Here is a 22,374-nt window from a genome sequence, read left to right on the forward strand (position 1 = left end):
TAAACTGAGTTAGTGCTTCCAACTTGGTTTGTGGTGATACATTTTTGGTTACTGGCTTTCATTAGTATCATCGATCCTTTGTTTGGTTGTTAAAATTTATAGTTATGCTTAACTAAGAACAGAGAATAAGAGTGTGATCCCTGGACAGAATTAGTTGATGCCTGGGGGCGGCGGTAAGGAGCCAGTTATCCAGATACGGAAACACTCAGAATCCTAGACGCCTCAGGTGAGCTATAACCACTGCCATGCATTTGGTAAACACTCTGGGAGCTGTTGTGATGCCAAAGGGCAGTGCTCAGAATTGGTAGTGACTGGCTCCCAGCCAGAAACGCAAGTGATCTCTGGATAGTCTGGCCATTTTGATATGATAGTACGCATCCCTGAGATATATAGAGCACATCCAATCACCCATTCCGAGGAATGGGAGCATCGACTGAAGCGTGACCATCCGGAACTTCTCCTTTACGAATGTGTTGAGTCTGCTGAGGTCCAAGATGGGCCTCCAGTCCCCTGTCTTCTTTGGAACTAAAAAGAATCTGGAATAAGCTTCAGATCCTATCTGGTCTGCTGGGACTGGCTGGATGACTCTTTTCCTGCAGCCTCTGGATTTCTATGGCTGCTTGATCCCTGAGACTGGGTGGAACATCTGGGATTTTCTTTCGAACAGGTGGGGTTTCTAAGAATGGGATGATGTAACCTCTAGTAACAATGCTTTGTACCCAAGAATCTTTTGTAATTCCTAGCCAGGTGTCCAGATACAAAGACAAGCGACCCCCCCCCCGACTGCCTCCCGAGTAGGACAGTTGGGACTCCTTTCAGGAGCACTGGTAGGGCTTACCAAAGAACTGATCCCTGTTGCCCTGATTTTGCGGACCCCTTCTGCCACCGGGGCAGCATCTTCCATTATTACCCCCTCCTCTGCCCCTGAAGAGGGGTTCACTAAGACTGTTCTGGAAAGCTCCTTAGGACTTCCAGAACCATTTTCCACCTTTCTGCCCTTTGGGGTATGGTCTAGTAGGGGTGGAAAAACGGAATCCTATGGCAGATAGACTCTTTCCATCTTGCTCACACCTAGTGAGAGTCTCCTTAACTTTGGGCCTGAAAAGAGATGAGCCATCGAATGGGGTGTTAACGACAGAAGACTTGAAGGCTTCCGCAAAGGAGCATAAGTGCATCCAGGAATGACTCCGAAGAGCTATTGCTGAGCCCACTGCCCGACTCGAACCATTGGCTGCATAGGAAATGAGCCGCATGGACGAGTTAACTTTGGAATTAAGGGTATTAAGCTGGGCTGTCACCTACTCAGAGACACCTCCATCTGTACTACCCTGCAGAGTATCTCCAAGCTCTTTTAGGAGATCTCTTTGAAGACTCGTAAAATGAGTCAAGTAGTTGAGAGATCGCATAGCAAAGGTCACAGAACTAAAGATGCGTTTGCTGTACCTGTCCATAGTCCTGGAATCTCTATTAGGAGGATGGACAGTAGAAGAGGTTTCAGACATCTCTTTCTTGGTGGCCGCTACCACCACCATGGCATCAACCGGCACTCCCTTAGTGAGGAACATCTTATCTTGAGGGGACGTAATAAACTTGTTGGGCCTCCAAGGGACAGGTTCCATAGTATCAGGAGACTCCCACACCCTTTGAGCAACCAATTCCATTAGTTAATCGAAGGGCAGAGTCACCCAGGAGGTGGAAGGTTAAGACCAAAGGGCCTTCAGGAGCACCGACTCATCCTCAGTAGGGCTAACGGACTGCCAGTCACCCTTCTGCTTAAGGACCTCCAGGATATCAGCAAAGGAGATATCCTCTGAGGGGGACTGTGGGGACCCTTCTGACTCCTCTAAGTCGGTGGCTGATATCAGAGACTCCTGCGGGGAGTCTAAATGCCTCCTCTTGCAAAGTTTCTTCCTGGGAACCTCATCAGTGGGGGCTTCTGGTGAGGTCTCAGTAAAACATGGGTCACCCAATGGGGTTACCTGAGGCTCTGGGTCTCGATGCTGCATGGGGACCTGCGATGTAGAGGCAGAAAGCGGCACTTCAGAGGAGGAGGGCCCTGATGACGTGCGTGTCTTGGACGACATAACCCTCCTCATAGCATCGAAGGCTCCAGTGCTCCGACCCGAGAAAGCCACCAGTTCTGAAAAAGACGGCAACCTACCCGGCGCTAAGACAGTGGGCTCAGACCCAGAGGAAGGAGCAGATCTCATCTGCGCCGATGCTACGAGAGGAAGGATCGGAACTGATGCATCGGTTTGACTCTCCCCCACGGAGCAGAGCACAGTGTGTCAGATCCCAGACTCTTCAAACAGCACCGAAGAAGTCAGGGTTGACTGAGCCGATAGTACTGGAACAGGCCTCTGCTCCGAAGGCTCCACAATCATCAGATCCCCCTCTCCTGGCTCCAAAGGCCTGGCTTGGCTCGGAGGAGGAGTAGTCACAGCAGGTGCGATGGTCTTAGACTCTGAAACTAGTTGGGTCAAAGCCGTTAATAATTTGGCCAGTGCCGAGTTCTCAAGAAGCCTCTGCACCACCCAGTCCACATCCATATCAGAGAGGGTTCTCGAAGGAGGAGTCAAAGGAACTGAAGAAGCCACCGATTGAAGAATGGGAGACCTTAAGGTCTCGGAGACTGGCTCCAAAACTGGGGACCGGCTCCGAAACACTGGCTCAGTGCACGGCTCCGAAGACTGCGGAGCCAGCGACAGCACCTTAACAGCAAGGCTCATAGCCGATGACTTGGGCTCCGTGGAAGCTTTGGAGGACTTCGACCCCTTCAACGACTTGGAAGTCTGGTCAGCCTTGTCCAAGGACTCCTGAAAATCTGGCTTCAGCAAGCCTCTATCCACCAGCTTTTTTCTTCATTATAACAAAACCAGGCTACTAAAAGAATGGCAGATAGAGCAATCTTCTTGGAGGTGAAATGGCCCCAAGCAATAAACACAACTGACATGGAAGTCAGTGATAGACTTTTTTTGCCCGTATTTTGGGCACTTTTTAAAACCTGACTTCTACTTTTCTCTTTGATCAGCCATACTCACAAGAAAAAAACAACAGTATGCATCAATCAGAACAATTTAGTCACTTTAATAACTACAGCACACACACCACAAACTCTGTAGAAACACTGTAAAGCTAACTATAAATTCTAACTTTATGAAGATTATCTAAACACACTAAATATAAGCATAAACTAGCGAAAAGCTAACTATAAATGTTAACTTTTTAAGAAAACTATCTCTATAAACACGCTAATAAGCTGGATAGGGAACTCGTTAACTAAGGCACGGCCAAAGGCCTAAGAGCAGCCGCTCTTAAAAGGACGAAATTCTCAAGCACAACAAAAGGCTCAGCTAAACAAAGGCTAACTAGCCCAACAAAAACAGTCTAAACAGAAAAACTGCAAAAACTTAGCTAGAAAGGAACAATAAATTAGAAAAAATTCCACAATACTGACCCGAGCTCTCCAATGACCTCCGATCCTGTTGCAGTGGCAAACTAGATCCGAGGTAGAACAGAGAGCATCATGGGATAGGGACCTGGCCTCGAGCGACTCTGAGATTTTCAGCTTGCGAAAGCGGCCGACTCGGAGCGGATGGATCAGCTCCGAACCCATGTGTAAGAATGAATGGCGAGATTGAGCAACTTCACATCAACAGTTATGTACTTACCATAATGATAGATCCATGTCATTGCTTTCCATCTGGTTCAACCTGTGGGTTAAACCATCCGACTGATATGAGATGGGCCATATACAAAGACATTCTCTACCCATAATATCTCGCTAATCAGGACTACCTCAGAGTTTGCCTCATTCCACAACTGACAACACTCAATATCAGTTTGAAAAAACTAAGGACCCCAATACAGGAGGAAAAACAATCTTCCCAACTCAGTCATCCTATGATGAAGGGGCTTGCCAAAATGGCAGAAGGAGGAGGGAGGGAAGGTTGAACCAGACAAAGAGACAATACAGATCTATCGTTATGGTAAGTACAGAATTTCATATCCAATGCTGTCTTTTCTGTCTGGATTCAATTTGTAGGATAGAGTCCCCAGCAACGTAAAATCCTAGGGAGGTTTCAGGGAAGGATACTGTGCAATACAGTGTAACCTCAACTGAATGTCCAGTTTGTAGAAGAACACAAAGGTGTGAGGGCCCACTGAAGTACCAGTGGCATGAATGTCATCCAATGCAGATCTGCAGAAGAAAGCTACAGAAGTAGGTATAGCTCTAGAAGAATGACCCTTTAGTTTACCCTGCAAGGGCTTTCCTTTCAAACTATACCCAAAAGAAATACAATCAATCAGATAGCCATTTGGAGAGAGATGAACCTTAGACACTGACATGCCCAATGAAGCTTTTGAAAAGGAAACATCTGTTTAGAGTTTCTCAAAGATTTTGGTTCTGTCCAAGTAAAACCTCAGTTGTCTATGAGACAGGCATAGGGGATGCACTTTTAATATTAAAATTCAATGGTTTTTAGATTGGAAGAATTCTATTCTCCAGAGTAATTGGCTCCCAGCCTGAAGCAAAGAAACCTCTTGGAATGCCTCACAATCCTTACATGATGGTAGGTACCTTGAAGTCAATAGAGCACATCCAGTCATCCATCCTCAAGAGAGGTAGAATGGATTGTACCATAACCATCCAGAACCTGATCTGCTTTACAAAATGATTTAACCTGCTCAAATCTAAAAAGGCCCCAGGTCCTTGCTCTTCTTTAGAACCAAAAAGAACCTGGAATAGACCCATGGATCCATGCTGGTCTGGTAGGACCTCTTGGAAGACTCGATTTTTAACAGCTTTTAAGTTTTGATGGCTATATCCTATCTTTGATGGGGTGGCGTGTCTGGGATTTAAATTTGATGTTTCTAAAAATGGAACTGTATAACCTCCCGATAAAGCTCTCACAACACCTATGCCTCCCAAGCGTCCAGGTGTAGAGGTAAATAATCCCAGACAACCTCCAGAGCTGGACAGTTGGGCAATTTTTTAGGGTCAATGAAAGGGCCTCCCACAGAAGGCTCCATAAACTCCCTGGGTCTGCAGGCCACCCCTGCAATGTGGACAGTGTCTGTTGTGGTTACCCACACCGCCAATGAGGGAGCCTCAGAAAGAGCTTCCTGAAAGACTGCTGCATTTTCCTGAAAAAAGTGACATTCCCTCTTTTCTGGTTCTGAGAAAAGGTCCACTGAAGGGTAGCCAAATATACTACTACAGCAGATAGCTTCTTCACATCCTGCTCACTTCAGGCCCAAAAAGTGAAGACCTATCAAAGGTGGCATTTATAAAGGACACCTTAAAGCAGTCTGCAAAATTCCACAGCCTCATCCAGTAGCTCATGACATGCCGTCAGCCATCTTAGCAGATGCACGAGTCTCCAAAGTCTTATGAGACTCCAGAATATGCCAAGTCTTAATTACTCTTGTCACTTCCAACACAATGTCATGGATGAAGTCTGGTAAAGTGAGTGAGATAGTTCAATCCCTCACTGCAAATGTAGCAGAGGTGTAGGATTGCTTCCCTAACAGATTGAATGCTCGAGATTCCCTATTCAGAGAACGAACCAAGAAACTCTCTTCCAAGATGTCTTTTAGTAGCCACTGCCACCACAACTGCATCCATGGCCAGATCCTTATTCTAGTGTTACCTGTCCTTGGAAAGAATACTGTCTGGCTTCTTAGGGATCAATTCCACCATATCCGATTCCTTCGATACCCTCCAGGACACCAGATCAATAAGGGTTTCAAAGGGTGAACCATGCAGGATGTGGTAGGCCCATTCTGGAGGCATCCAAAAATATCGGCTTTTCCGGGATGGGTTGGCAGTCCAAACCCCACGCTGGTGAAACAGCTCTAACAGATTGCCAAAAAAGGCATCCTTCTGGGGAGATTTAGAGGACTACTCTCCTTCCTTGGAAGACAATATCCTCAGTGAGAGAGCCTTCAGGAGAAAACAAATGCTTCCTTTTGCACAGCCTCTTGCCCAAAACTTCCCATCCTGGAGAGTCTGTGGGAAGTGAACAGAAGAGCCCAGGGCCCTGAAGGTAGGGCAGACTGTACCGTACCCGGTGTCAGCACTCCCAGAGCAGGCTGAAGCATGTTTCCAGGTGAAGACATCAAACGGGGAGGGATACTGGTTGCAACTGACAACATATCATGTCCATGATGTCAAAGACAGAAAGTGAAGCAGGCAACCTGGAGCTGTGGACCTAGGATCCAAATATCCCAAGGACTTACTGGATTTTAGGCCTGCTCCAGTCTGCCCTGACACCGAGATCAGAGCTGATCTACACAGAGCAGAGGCCTTGAGTGGGAGAGATGACCCAGAAAAAAGAATTTAACATTACCCAGACACCCAGTCTGAATCTTTCAGCTCAGAAGCCCACACGGCTCTGATGCAGCCAGAGTCAAGGAAACCAAAGAAGAGGTAGGAGTTGAAACCAGTCAAGCCATCAGATCCAACCCTAAGGAAGGAAAGGAAGCCAGTTTAAAAGACTTCAGAAATCTTGGGCTTGAGGAAGGAAACCAGTGTAAGGGAGCCGAAGCTTTGGGTCAAGGGCCCAAAGCTGAAAGGACGAGTCCTAACTACATCTGAACTCTAAATCCACAGGTCTTAAACTCCAGGATGACCATGCTGATGAAGCCACTAAAGCAGGCTTGGAGACCCTCCTAGTGGACAAAGGCTCCAACGACTAGATCTGAAACACAGAAGCTCGGATCCAGGGCGGAGGCAGACAGGACTCCCACAAAGGAGAAGAGGAGAAAAACATCCTCCCTGATGGTGCACCGTCAGACCCCTTGGACAAGAAAGTGCTAGGGACACAGAGTGGGAGATGAAGCCTTCCCTGCAATTGGTGCCAAAGGCGATCAGCTATAAGGTGTCAGAGCCGATGACGGTGCCAAATCTGCCAAGGGAGCAGGGGGTCTTGGCTCATTCAGATCCAGCAGACCAGAAGAAAACAAGGAGACTGACCAGCTTTGGCATCTCTTAGCTGCTTTTGGGTCCTTGGTACCCGCTTCTGACCCTGATCAGACTTCTTCCCCTTGCTGGAAAAAGCTGGTGACAGGCAGCCAGCTGGCAAAAAATTCTTTCAGGACCAATTTGGCCCATGACAGGTGCATATACTTAGTTTGCTTGGCCATCTTGATTCCTCTTGTTCTATTTGTGAAGGTTTCATCACTTGTGCTGTTAACATGAGGAGGGCTTGTGCCCGCAAACAATACATTTTTAAACCCCTTTTCCACAACCCAAACAAATAGAAACTAAAACACAATTAGAAAAGACCTAAGCACGTAGCAAACACTAAAACTAAGAACAAACACATTGGGCAGGAAAAGCCTGCTAAACAACAAAAGCTAGCCCTAAAACTTATCATAACCCACTCTATCTACAACAAACCATACAGGGAAACCCAAGGGTAGAGGACCTAGAGGAAAAAAAACACTCTAAGGAACTTTCAACACCTGAAGAAAGGATACACTTCAGCAGAACAACTGACAAAGCTGCTCTCTAGGCATGGCAGCAAACGAGATCTGATGGAATCCTTATGAGCGAGGCATTATGAGTAGAGGAGGTGGAGCGTGATGGGCTTTAGCCTTTGGTATATGGCCAGTCTTGGATCTGATAAATCCACAGGATGAATCTAGATGGAAAAAAAACATCAGATTTTCAGTTACTCTCTTTCATATCTTCCCACCCACTAGTTGCACAGTGAATATCAAGGGCTTTTACTGTCATGTTTGACTTACTTTTAAAATCTCTGATAAAGTATAGTTGCATTAGAAATTTATTATAATACTGGAGATACCCAATTATGTTTACTGCGGCAGCAGTGAAGACACTTGGAACTTCTGCCACAAAAGGCCCATCTGGCCTAACTTGTACAGCTTTGCATCGTTCCCCCATCTAGGGGCCTCCACTGAAAAGTGGTAGCTTTCTGCCCAGCTGGACTACTACGGCAAATGAATGCAATCAATCAATAAATAGTACAGTTTATTGTATTTTTTTTTTTTTAATTTTATTATTTGTTGACCAGGAAAGTCCGACTAGGACAGAGCCTATTTTCAGCAGTGCTCTGGGGAGAAACACTCCAAATGCATGTCTTTGGAATGTGGGAGGAGACCAGGGTACACGGAGGAAACGCACTCTATCACGGAGAGGGCATGCAGACTCCGTACAAAAGGCACCCCAGCAGAGAATTGAACTAGAGAACCTCTTGCTGTGAGGTGACCATGTTAACCACTGCACCACCCAGTTGTCTACATAAAGTTACCATATCAGTGTGGAGGTTCAAATGATAGTTGCTGCAGTAGCCTTAGCTCTATGGGTTGCATCCTACCAAGGATAAAACAGCCGGACAGCTTCCAAAGCTTCAGAGCACCTTTCAGGTGCCTAAATTGTCAGACAGCTCAAGCTGAGTTGACCAAAAGACAAGTTTCAGCACCACACCTTTCAGAGGTGTCCTGACAACAGATTGAGGAAGGCTGCATCCTGAAAGGAAAATACTAAGTACAAAAAATAAATGTCTACACCCAGCCATAAAAAACACACCAAAAAAGGGGGATAAAGAGAAAGAGGGAGTATCTACGGCAGCCGTGATCATTCTAAGATCTACTGTTATTTTCATCATGTGGATCACTGCTGCAGTAGCCTTAGCTGTATGGATAGATCGCCCTAGCTTACTACATTTGGGAAGTGGAAGGAGAAGAGTCCAGGAACCTCTGGAGAATGGTTCGAGTAAATCTGGACCTAGAGAAGGAAAAGCCCTAAACAATCATTTAGAAACAGCCTGCTTTGACATAGGTTATCGATTCTTCTTACCTTTCCAACAAATAAACAGTTGATCTGAATATCTGAAAGATGTTGTTCTGTCAAGATAGAACTGGAGCTGTCTGTGGATATCCAGTGAATGAAGTATCCCTTCTCCCTCATTTTAAGTTCAGGAAAGAAAACAGGGAGAAGGATAGTTTAGCTTAAAGTAAACTTGGATACCTCCAAGGAATTTTTCGTCAGGTAGATTAGCAAATGTTGAAGGTGTGACTGGGAAGAAAGACGTAACTGGGAACGTATGTTTTGGGAGAGTAATGAGTTGGCAGACTTTAAAAATTCTCTTCAGAGTACTCTTTCAGAGGTATTGGGTGAGTAAATGGCTGTAACTTAGGAAATTATTTTTTTGAGGTGGGCCACAGGATCCAAATTGCCTAAACATACTAAGGCCTTGTTAAGTCTAATTCTGGTGGCTGCCAAAAAGGCAATTACTAGAACATGGAACTCAAAGCTAAACCAGCTGTACTTGAAGTAGTGAATACTGTAATAGAGAAAAGAAAAAAAGAAGTGGAAGTGGCATTTTTAGAAAAGGGTAGGAACAAACTACATAAAAAAATGGAAACTGTGGGACCAATACATGCAGAATAATGTTTTGGAGAAGGAGGAGGAAGATTTAAGGAAAGCCAGGAATTGAGCAATTTATGTAATGTTGGATTGATGATAATTACATAAAAGCATTTATATGATATACAATGTTTGTAACTGTGAACATGTTAACACAGTTTTTCTTTTACATAAATGTAATATTTGCCTATGCCTTAAGTGATAATTCAGTGAAGGTGTTAAAAAAGTGAACTTTGATACCACTTCAGGCATAAAAGGATTAGGTCTCAAGGAAACATTATCCCTGTGGAAACTGGGATGGGGTGACTCACCATCAGAGCTTGCAACTCAAATACTCTTCTTGGAAAGGTAATCACTAAAACTGTTTATCATGTTAAGAACTTCAAATCAACCAGGTTAGCTGGTTCAAATGGAGCAAGTGTTAGCTTCTCCAACACAAAATTAAGATCCCAATGAGGGGCCACCAGTTTACTTGGAGGCCTCTCATGCAAAACCGGTTTCAAAATCATTTTGACATGAGACTGCCTGGATGGAGGAGTATCTATGGGCAGCCATGCTGAAATGGCTGATAAATGAACCTTACTACAAGAATAAGAAAGGCCACAGAACAGTAACACACACAACTATTGTAAAACCAGAGAAACAGCAGCCCCGAATAGGTGCTCGCTTTGTTGGTACAAACTAGAAAACCTTTTCTATTTACTAATATAGGATGGTCTAGAAGCAAGCTTTCTTACCTCCATTAGTATCTGCTGCACAGCCTCAGTTAACAAGCACCTAAAAATAATTAAGTCCCTATTACCCAGGCAGTCAACTGAAAATGACTGTGGCAGAAATGGATCAAACAGCTCTGTTCTTGTGTGAGTAGAGCCAATCTGTGAGAAAGTTTTGTGGTAATTGCCCCTGGCCATTTTAGAAAAGGAGAACAGTTAGTTATGTACTCACCATAACGTTAGATGTATGTAGTCCATCTCGCCTCACATTCTTCACTTGTGGGTTCAGAGCCGAATGTCGGCTCCGACTCGGCCTATTTACTAGCTCGAAAGTCTTTGATTGGCTGGGCTAAGATGGTATTCCACAATACACTGCTCCACATCCCCAGATCTAGTTTGCTGCCAACAGAAGTATCGTATCCATCGCCCAAATACACACACACACCCATAACAATGAGGTCCAACATATTATCCAAAGGGACTCTGTGACATCAGAAGTACAAGGAGATCCTCCAAATTCTCCAGGCGTGGGGGACAGTGGGGGGTAATGAAGAATGTGAGGCGAGATGGACTACATACATCTAACGTTATGGTGAGTACATAACTAACTGATGTTACGTAGTCCTATCTTGCCTACATTCTTCATTTGTGGGTTAGTGCCCCTAGCACCTACATCCTGGGTGGCTCAATGGAAAATACTCCTGCGCACTGTGGAGCCAAAAGATGATCTGCCCCTGGACACCACATCCAATTTGTAATGGGAAACAAATGTGTGAGGAGAAGCCCATGTTGCAGCCGTACATATATCATCCATCGATAACCTAGCCTGAAAGGCTGTGGAAGTGGAAACTGCTCTGGTAGAGTGTGCTCTGAATGGAAAAGGCAGGCTCTTTCCCCCTGCCCGATAAAGGAGACGCAACCAGCTAGCCATCTAGAGATGGTGACCTTGGATACCGCAGACCCCGAGTGATTCTCTGAAAATGAAACGAAGAACTGGTCTGACTTCCGCCGATCTTTAGTCCTATGTAGATAAAAGAGTAGTTGCCTATGAACATCCAACAGATGAAACTGGTTCTCTGCCTTATTGGAGAAGTTGGGGAAGAAGACCGGCAGCTCAATGGACTGATTAATATTAGATAAGGAAGCCACTTTTGGAAGAAAGGACGTATTTGGTCTGAGAGAGACTCTATCTTTATGGAATATCAAATATGGGGGCTTGACTGATAGGGCCTGGAGTTCTGATACTCGTCTAGCCAATGTGATAGCTATCAGAAAGGCAGATTTCCATGTAAGAAATTTTAAATCGCAGGAAGCCACGGGCTCAAAGGGTGGGAGAGTGAGGGCCTGCAGAGCAAAATTGAGGTCCCAGGACATAACAGGTTGAGATACAGGGGGATGAAGGAAAAGAGTGCCTTTCAGAAATGCTCTACACAGCCTGTGTGCCATTAAGCTAGGTTCATAAGCCACATGATAATTTGAAATAGCCGCCAGCTGAACTTTGATGGTGGCTGAGGCAGACCATTGGTAGAATAAATGAGACAAAAATTCCAAAACAGAGTCAATGGGGGCTGTGTAGGGGTCAATACCTTTGGACTGGGCCCATAACGAAAACCTTTTCCACTTGCTAGAGTAGATCTTCCTAGTGGATGGCTTATGAGAGGACAAAAGAATATGGACCACGTCTGGAGAAAAATCGTGACACCTGACTACGGATGGAAGTGGAGTAGCCAGGCGGTCAGCCAGAGGGTCTCCAGTTAGGAGTGGAGCTGTCCCGACATATGTGTCAGCAAGTCTGGACGAGGGTCCAGAGTCCAAGGAGCATCCACGATGCAAGGTTGAAGGAAGGGGAACCATACTTGTCGAGGCCAGTGTGGCACGATCAGAGTCAATCTGCTTCCCAAGGATAGCGCTTTCTGAATCACCCTCGAGATAAGGGGAAACAGAGGGAAAGCATACAGCAGACCCGAGGGCCAATTGTGCGCAAGAGCATCCCTTGGAGATTCCACCGGTGGGAGGATCAGCGAGAAGTAGTTGCTGCATTTCGCATTGAGGGGGCTGACAAACAGATCGCAGCAAGGCTGACCCCATTTGCTGAATATACTGTCCGCCACCTGGCGGTTCAGAGACCACTCGTAAGGCATGAGGATCGCCCTGCTTAACCTGTCTGCAATCACATTGGTTTTCCCCAGGATGTAAAATCCCCAGGACAAACCACGATCCACCAAATTTTCTTCTGTATCACAGCTTTATTATAGCGAAAAAACAAAAACACAGTGCCAAGCCTGGTTAAGCGCTTTCACGTATCACCATACGCTTCATCAGAACAAAGAAATAATGTTAATGGCACTCATTAAATATGTAAAAACCCGCCAAAATCCTTCCCAAATTGAATAATTATACAACTATATTTAAAGTGACAACTGCAATGTGGTAATAAGTCAGGCAACCAAATGATATACATATACAGATGAAATAGTGAATAAATGAACGTACTCTTCCAGCATATTAAACACAGTACATCTTACAAAACCCAGTTCCTGAAAAATTCTAAAAAATACAAATTTCATTCTAATTATTAGTTAAGAATATTAAATATTAGAATAAATATAAATTATAAATATTATAAAAGTTATAAATAAATACACACAGATGACACACAGTTGAACAGTTTTATAGAATACATTAACAACACCACCACATACTTGAAATTTGTGTATCAATTCAATACCACAGGTATTAATTTTTTGGACGTATATATTTTCAATGATGGTTTTACTTTTCAGTCGCAGATTTATAGAAAAGAAACTTTTAGCAATGGATATTTGGATTTCAGCAGTACACATCCCTATTCTCAAAAACGCAACATATTAAAAGGGCAGTGCATTCGTGCTGCCAGGATGACTTCTACTGAGACAAAGATGAGACAGGAAATTGAATATATAGGTGGTTTATTTAAAAAAAGAGGTTATCCGGAACATTTGGTTAGGGATGTGACTGGGTATGTAATACAAGAATGGGGTAGAAAATATTTGCCATTATTAGGTAAAAGCAATAGTTCCAGCATTTTGAATAATTCCCCCAATAAGGAGACTAACTTTCAATATTCAAAATCATGTGTTTTAAGATATGGACAACATGTTGGCAAGGTGAAAGATATAATTAGGAAGAACTGGAACATTATTTCCAGTGATGAGGGCATTAAGGAATACGTTATTGATAAGCCTACTTTCGTACACAAAACTGGTTGTAATATAAAAAAGATTATTGAGTTAAAATCTAATAGACAGAATGCTAGAAGGTTGAGCTCCAATAGGGGTACCAAAAAATGTGGATGTTGTGCACAATGTCCATTTATTTTTGAAGGCGTTAAGTGTACGTTAAGGAATATCAACAGGAACACTGTGTGGTTTGCAAATGGGAACTGTCTTTCAAGTCATGTGATTTATTTAGCTATGTGTAATTCATGCACTTGTTTTTATGTTGGGAAGACTGACAGACAGTTAAAGAACAGAATATATGACCATCAGTATTGTATTAGGAAGAAGGATGAAAATAATGCTCTCTCTCGTCATATAGTTGGCAATGGCACATGTCATAATTTTCAGTTTGCCATTCTTGAAAAGGTGAATCTCAACCCCAGAGGTGGTGACATTAAGAAAATTGTGGGGGAAAGAGAGATAAAATGGCAATTGAAATTGAATGCAGCATGTTTTCCCGGTCTTAATGAAATGATTTCAACAAAACCTCTCATTAAATATTGAATGGTGTACTTTATTGGAATTAATAATATTTTAAGAACATTTGATGGGGTATTTATTTATAACATTTATAATATTTATAATTTATATTTATTCTAATATTCTAATATTTAATATTCTTATCTAATAATTAGAATGAAATTTGTATTTTTTAGAATTTTTCAGGAACTGGGTTTTGTAAGATGTACTGTGTTTAATATACTGGAAGAGTACGTTTATTTATTCACTATTTCATCTGTATATGTATGTAGTTGGTTGCCTGACTTATTACCACTTTGCAGTTGTCACTTTAAATATAGTTGTTTAATTATTCAATTTGGGAAGGATTTTGGCGGGTTTTTAAATATTTAATGAGTGCCATTTACATCATTTCTTTGTTCTGATGAAGCGTATGGTGATACGTGAAAGCGCTTAACCAGGCTTGGCACTGTGTTTTTGTTTTTTCGCTATAATAAAGCTGTGATACAGAAGAAAATTTGGTGGATTGTGGTTTGTCCTGGGGATTTTGTTTCTGCAGTTTGTGATTGTTGTACCCTTGGACTTTTGTCATTTCCCCGGGATGTGCGTTGCCACCAAGGCCTGTTGGGAAGCTATCGCTCAATTCCACACTCTCATGGCCTCCCTGCATAAAGGGTATGATCTGGTTCCTCCTTGTTTGTTGAGATACGACACTACTGACATGTTGTCTGAGTGTATCACAATAGTCCCTAGAGGGAGGACATCCTGAAGTGCCTGCAACACTAGGAGCACTACCCTTATCTCCAGGACATTTATGTGCAAGTCTATCTCGTGCGCCTGCCACGTGCCTTGGACCATCCTGCCGAGATAATGCCCCCCCCCCACCCTATCCAGGAGGCGTCCGTGGTCACTGTGGCTACCAGGTTGGGTGGAACAAAGGGTTTTCCTACGTCTAAGTTGTAGGTGCATAGCCACCAACTGAGGTCCTGCTTGCATTTGCCCGTGATTAAGATAGGATGGGATAGCAGTAGTCTTTGGAAGGACCATTGGGCGAATAGGAGCCATTGTAGGATTCTCAAATGTAACCTCGCTAATGGGACCATCATGATAGTGGACGCCATTGTCCCCAGTAACTGAAGAACTAGTCTTGCCCTCACACGTGTCAGAGGCATCATCATCCGAACCTGTCGTTGCAACCCTGTGATCCTCTCCATAGGTAGGAATGCTCTCAACTGAATAGTGTCCAACTCTGCTCCTATAAATGAGACACGCTGGGAGGGTAGCAAGGCAGACTTTTTCCAGTTTATTGTGATGCCTAACTGGTGACAAAGATCGATAGCAGTATCTCTGTTTTGAAGAAGTAGATGCTTGGTGGGGGCGGACAGGAGCCAGTCATCCAGGTAAGGAAACACCTGGAATCCTTGACGTCTCAAGTGAGCCGTCACCACTGCCATGCACTTGGTGAACACCCTGGGGGCTGTGGTGAGACCAAAGGGCAGGGCTCGAAACTAAGTGCCTGGTTCCCAGCCGGAAGCGTAGATGACATCTGGATGCTCTGTCCATTTTGATGTGGTAATAAGCATCCTTCAGGTCGATGCAGCACATCCATACTTCCTTTCCCAATAATGGGAGAATCGATTGAAGCATGACCATCTGGAATTTGGACTTGTGTACGTAATGATTGAGTTGGCTGAGATCCAAAATGGGTCTCTGGTCCCCTGTTCTTTTCGGCAGCAAAAAGAATCTCGAGTAAGTCCCTAATCCGATCTGGTCTGGGGGGACTGGTTGGATGACTCCTTTTTCTAGCAGCTCAGAAACCTCTGTTGCTGCATGACCCCTTTGACTGGATGGAACATCTGGGATCCTTTTGACCGGGGGGGGGGGGGCACAGGGGAGAACCTCTAAATGAAATGGTTCTCAACTTAAAATAAGAGAGACGCACCTAAAGACAACCAGACAACACTCAAGGAGGACTAGGTCCTCTAACTTAAACGGGCCTAGCCCGAGGGAGTAAGGGATACCACACACAAACACACTCACAACCTACAAAAAGTAATGCAGCAACAACACTAAGAACAACTCTACTTGAATACACACAATTAGCCAAAAATTAGCGAAAAATCTTCACAAGAAAGAGTTTTTTTTGCAATACTTAGCCACAGCCAAGTCGAGACCACGTCTGAGCTCTACAAGCAGCAAACGAGATCTGGGGATGTGGAGCAGTGTATTGTGGGATAGCATCTTAGCCCAGCCAATCAAAGACTTTCGAGCTAGTAAATAGGCCGTCGGAGCCGACATTCGGCTCCGAACCCACAAGTGAAGAAAGTAGGCGAGATAGGACTACATAACATCCACTGTTTCCTAGGCCAGATGGGAGTAACTATAATGATCTTGGAGGATCCCTTCTGCTATCAGTTATTGCTTATCCTAGCATAGCATAATTATTGCCTGTGGTAGAATTATAACTGTCTGATACTTTGTATTTACAATACTATTTTACAGTTGAATCTTATTTTTACAGGAATTGCCAACTATCCTATCTTGTATATAGTTTTTATGTATAGGTTCACAGCTTGGTACTAGGCTATCGGCCCTAGGGCCTATACAAGCCTAGCCATAACAATTCCCTGGATATTTCTTCCCACAATATGTACTTCCCTTGACCCCTGTCTAGCAGGGTGACTGACATGATCCCTGAGGTGAATTTCCTATTTCCCATCCAGTCATCAAGGTTCCTTTTGAAGAGGGCCAAGGAGGTGCACTGCTTGACATGCATGGGCAGTCTATTACAGAGTATGGGGTGTCTCTGGGTCACAAACCTATCCCTCCAGCATGTTTTGTTCATTGCAATGACAAGGTTTAGATCCTTGGAGCGTGTGGTTCTGAGGGATTGGGATTTCTTTAAGAAATTGTATTTGGCATGTACATTGTACACTGTTGTGTTATATAGTCTCTTATGGAACTTTTGTTAGTCGTATTGCTCTACATATCTCTGTAGTATTATTCATTAGTCAAATTCATCTCTGTTATATTTTTATTGTACAGGAGCTTTTCTCCCAGGGCCTCTGCTGAAAAATGGGCTATCAGCCCAGCTGGACACTCCCGGTAAACAAATGTAAAATAAATTAAAGGGTATGATGCAATTTGCATTATATCAGGTACCCAGTGGACATATCAGAAGTTGCAGGGAGCTAAAAACTCAAATTTAAATGACTGCAAACAAAATATATTCTACTGGATCGGCAGCAAGAGTCTTCACATGTTTGGTTCATCTCAGTATGACAGTGATCTATAACACTGTATACAAAACTTGCAAAATGGTGGATGGAGCTGGAATGCCAACCCAGCTGGAACAATGGTAGTTTACAGACTTTATACTTGAAAATGTGCAAGGGAGTTTGGTATGTAAGCATTGCCTGCTGCAGTCAAAACATTTATAGTAGCTGTACTGGTTATAAATAGTTTCTATCACTACTAGCTGTAATAAAACTGGTGGACTTGTACTGTGAATGAGTGTAAGCATGTATATGGTACATGGGGTGCTGTGTAATCCATGTAGGACAATCTCATGGGGACTGGCAAGGACAGTAATAAGCATGAGCATATATGGGGCCCATGGAATGCTGCTTTGTTCCATGCAGGACAATCCTGGGTGACTGATGACAGAAAGGCACATGAGCATGTATGGAGCGCTGTGATATCTCACGCAGGGCAAACTTGTGAGAATGATGAAGACAGCAAGGAGGCATATGTCAGTTCAATAAGGAAAGCATCCTGCTGCACTGTCTGTATAGCTCTATCATATTAATATACAGATTCTTTTATGTAGCTCTCTTGTTGTTCCAACAACAGCAGCCAAGTCCAATCCCACTTAAGAAACATGGTTAGGTTCTTCACAGGTATACTGAAGGAATGATTTCAAGTAGGGAATAATGTAAGTGGCAAAGCTTTGCAAGTCATCCCATACAAAGTCATGCATATGCAGGCAAGCATTCAGTTGAGGCTATATTTCCTCTCTAGCTAGGACGGCACAACACTGACAGTCTGTAAGGTTCTCCTTACCGACTTAATGATGGTGACATATTTCACTTTGTTTTACCCGTGCAATGCTGAATCTGCCACACCATAAACACACTTCCTTAGTTTCATAATAATTCACTTACATCTCACTTTGACTATCATGAGTTGATTCCATACCTTTCAAAAATTCAGTCTTAAAATCCATGGAGTGATATTTCTACCGCTTTTGGAAAGTAAACAAAAGGTGAAAGAAAACTGGTGTATATTTTGGTGAATCAAATTCTTCATATTTTCTAGCCATTAAATGTGTTCTGGTTGAGATGCATTTTGGCCAAGAGCATCAATCAACTCTTTCGAAAACATCAATATCTTTCCAGCTCTGTATCAAATGTTGCTAAGCTTATTCAAGAGATTTCCTCCTTAAGGATTAAATTATGCTGTATATACAAGTGACTAGCCTACATTTGATCTCTTCCTTTTTAAAAGCAATCATCTTCTACACATCATATCAGACCCTTATTGTGCCTATAATATTAACGAAGTAAAAAAAGAACTCACCTTGTACCAGTTTTCGTCCGTCTTCTAGTTTTATCAGTCCACCCTTATTGTCAGCTGTAAGTTGTATCTTTTTTTCTCTTTCCCAAATCTTATGGTTTGACTTTTTTTTTGAAAATGAGGCTACTATGTTGTTGAGTCTCTAATTATGTAGCATCCTCTCTTCCTTACTCACTTCAGAATTCTCCACCGCACCCTCGTTTAATTTTCTGAGTTCTTTGGTCTCAACCCATCACAGTCATTTCCTCTGCTTCCGTCTTGACTACATACTCGCGTACTCAAACACTGCTGTATCCCCCAAATACTACAACTTCATCCTGACCAATCAGGACTCCAGTTCCTTTGCATTCTGTAGTCAGCCATTCTGACTCCCATTTTAAACATTTCAGTGCTGCTAAGAAGTTGTTTCTGCCAGTCGAATGACAGTACAGCAATATCAAACCCTGAGCCAGGAGAGGCCATTGCTACACAAAAATCCCTGCAGCAATATGACACATGGAACCAGAATACCATTTAAAGTCACAATAAACCGTGTACATTTAAAAGTACTGCTGAGAATTGTCAGGGCCCAGCACATATGGTGATACAAAACAAGCATTAAAGACTAAAAGCATCCTGCCAACAAGGTGTACTTTAATTAATACTGTTTGCAAAGCTGTCAGATAACTCATTCTTTGCCTACATCTTAGGAGGCTTAAAGTGCAGCATGGGGGCGGGGGTTTGATGCCTAAACAATATTAAGGAAAATATAATTTACATAAATGAAACTAAGAAATGCTAACATAGAAAACAGCTTCCTATTGTTCTATTACTACAGCAAGTGTACTTGTGTTATCAGAATGAGTGGAATGAATTACATGCCCTCACTGTAACATTTTTGCTCTTCGACAGACTGCCAAAATATACGGCTCAATCATTTACTTCACATGATAAACTATGCAGCTGCACATCTCACAGAACATATTCTAGTGTTCTTAACCACCACCTCCAACTTCATTAACTGTAGGCTACCCTGACCTGTACCAGATGTGATCATCCTACAAACCATCCTCTATTAAAAGGTGTTAAATGCATTTTGAAAAATGCTGCTGTATATCCCCTAACAAAGGAATGTGTGACATGAGAACTACTAAAAGCACACACATTGTGTACACCTCACCTCCTGTTGCTTCAGTTTTGCACGCTCAGCATTCTCTCTCTCTTCCTGGAGTCGCTTCATGGTTGCTGCTCTCTCTGCCTCTTGTTTTCTCCATCCTTCAACAACCTTTGCCAGGGTCTGCAAGAAACAATACAGAAAGCTTCAATGCGAGAATCAAAACTACAAGTGAAGTTTTTAAAAGAAATAGTAACCTAAAGTGTAATGATGCCCTTAACTGTTAAAAAACTTTTAGAAAGAGATACAATAAAACAATATAAAATACCACTGGAAGATTTACTAAAAGAAAACATTTTAAAAGGGATATGATACCTCATCAGCCAATATAGCCAAGCAGATATCTGGTGACTTGGTAAAGATTTGTGCTCTGGGAAGCATGAGGTTACATCTCCATAATGCCATCAGTATGTCTAAATGTACTCTTGTATGTCATGTCACTGCATAGCACCAAGCCAAGGCGCACAGTTCTGCAAAAGCATGTCTAAATGTACTGTTATGTCGTAACACTGCACAACACAAAGCCACGGCAGGTACTTCTGCAGGCTTCTTTCACAATAAACTTAATGGGAAGCACAGTTGTAAACAATATGTTTAAAATGCAATGATATTTAGTAAATTTATGTTAGGAGTCGTACAACAGTGGTACCTATGCATTAATGGCATGACACAGCACTAGACCAAATAAACAAGTGTATTTTAAAGGGATCTCCACACTTACCCAGATAATCACAGTGGGGCAAACACTAGGACATTTAATTGCAGGTATGTTCCTGGTACACACTTACCTTGTCCAGCTGCTCTATCATAATGTCTTTCTTCCTGTCAGCAGTCACTGCCACTGCCAACTGTTGCTGTAATTCCATGACTCTCTTCTGAAGATTCCTGATGTGATTCTCACAGTGCTGGAAAAAACAGCAAGCATGAACAATGTTACTGTTTGGCAGAGAGACGATTACATACATAACTGAATCACAATATAACGTTTTGGCAAAGGGATGATCACATACATAACTGAATGTGAGAGAAGAGTCAAATGGCAAACATTAATTGCATACATTTAATGCAAAGGTTAAGAAAACAATGCTGCATGAGGCAAGAAGACTGCAACATCTGTCTTCTAATTATCTGGTAAAACTTAACTTATGCTACTTGAATAAGCTCAGTTACATGAATGTAACACACATTCCATCATCATCAGTAGTGTCTGTTGTTTAGCTACCAGTTCTAGCAAGAATTTGTGGCTTTTTTAAACTTAATTCATGTTCCAAGATCACACTGTTTACCTTTGCTCTTAAGCACACCCTGTCAAAAACACCTTTTTCTCTACTGCACTCAATTTAACTGCAAAGCATATAGAAATTTGCCACCCCCCATTTCCTTCACAATTTCAGATTGCAATAAGACTACGCCTTTGGGCATAATGGTGCCGCTCTATAACTATCTAAAAATGTGATTTACACAATTCAGTGCTATACTCTTACAAGACACAAAAAGGCAAGACCATCACTTTCATTTCACCAGCAGTTCACCTCTACCCCCTCCCCCACCATCAGCCTGGAAAGACCACACTTGGCTCTGTGGCATTACATTACATAGCACACCTGGCTTTCCAGCTCTCTGCAACTAGATGTTTAACAGCAATGCACCTTTTTGCCAGTGTGGGAACTACCCTGAGCTTCTCTGAGACAGATGAAATTATGTGAATTACAGGAAGGTACCATACAACAAATAACCAGTTCCTACACCAATACTAGTGACAGACTTTTTATTTTTTTTTTTTTTTTTTTTTAAAGGGCAAAATAATAATTTTAGACATGATAAAATTTTTTTGGAATCAGTGACAACTTGGCCAGCAAGCTTACTTCAACAAATCAGCTATATATATATATACACATATATATATATATATATATATATATACACACACATATATATATATACACACATATATATATATATATATACATCTGTATATACATATATATGTATATATATATATATATATATACACACACACACATATATATATATATACATCTGTATATACATATATATGTATATATATATATATATATACACACACACACACACATATATATATATATATATATACTTTTACTATTCCTCACTTTCACCTGGCTGCTGCGGGCCCTGAACCTTTGAGATACACTAACTAACTGCATATCTACCTAATTCAATCTACTTTAAACCTTGTATTGAGTGTCTGGCCTACTCCAAGAACCCTTGAACCACCTCAAGCATTACCTAAGCGGACCGTCCTTTTATTTTCTGCTGCCCTGTGCTTCCACCTGTTTGTACTAAAGTTACTAACAATCTACTTTAAACCTTGTATTGAGTGTCTGGCCTACTCCAAGAACCCTTGAACCACCTCAAGCATTACCTAAGCGGACCGTCCTTTTATTTTCTGCTGCCCTGTGCTTCCCACCTGTTTGTACTAAAGTTACTAACAATCTACTTTAAACCTTGTATTGAGGTGTCTGGCCTACTCCAAGAACCTTTGAACCACCCCCAGCATTACCTAAGCGGACCCGTCCTTTTATTTTCTGCTGCCCTGTGCTTCCACCTGTTTGTACTAAAGTTACTAACAATCTACTTTAAACCTTGTATTGAGTGTCTGGCCTACTCCAAGAACCCTTGAACCACCTCAAGCATTACCTAAGCGGACCGTCCTTTTATTTTCTGCTGCCCTGTGCTTCCACCTGTTTGTACTAAAGTTACTAACAATCTACTTTAAACCTTGTATTGAGTGTCTGGCCTACTCCAAGAACCCTTGAACCACCTCAAGCATTACCTAAG

The 22,374-nt window shown here is 42.6% G+C and overlaps 1 protein-coding gene across 1 annotated transcript in view; it reads right to left on the reverse strand.

Moving 5' to 3' along the window:
• The window catches only part of CNTROB (centrobin, centriole duplication and spindle assembly protein), a 1,846,056-nt gene that overhangs the window by 1,291,365 nt on the left and 532,317 nt on the right, over positions 1-22,374 (reverse strand). The window contains exons 5-6 of the mRNA XM_044077286.1: positions 20,343-20,459; positions 19,561-19,677 (exon numbers count right to left, since the gene is read on the reverse strand). Of these exons, the coding sequence (XP_043933221.1) occupies positions 19,561-19,677; positions 20,343-20,459 (234 nt within the window). The remainder of the gene's footprint in view (positions 1-19,560; positions 19,678-20,342; positions 20,460-22,374) is intronic.

This window comes from Protopterus annectens, chromosome 7.part0, assembly GCF_019279795.1.
Source record: "Protopterus annectens isolate FY-2018-M chromosome 7.part0, PAN1.0, whole genome shotgun sequence".
NCBI classification, from domain to species: Eukaryota; Metazoa; Chordata; order Ceratodontiformes; family Protopteridae; genus Protopterus; species Protopterus annectens.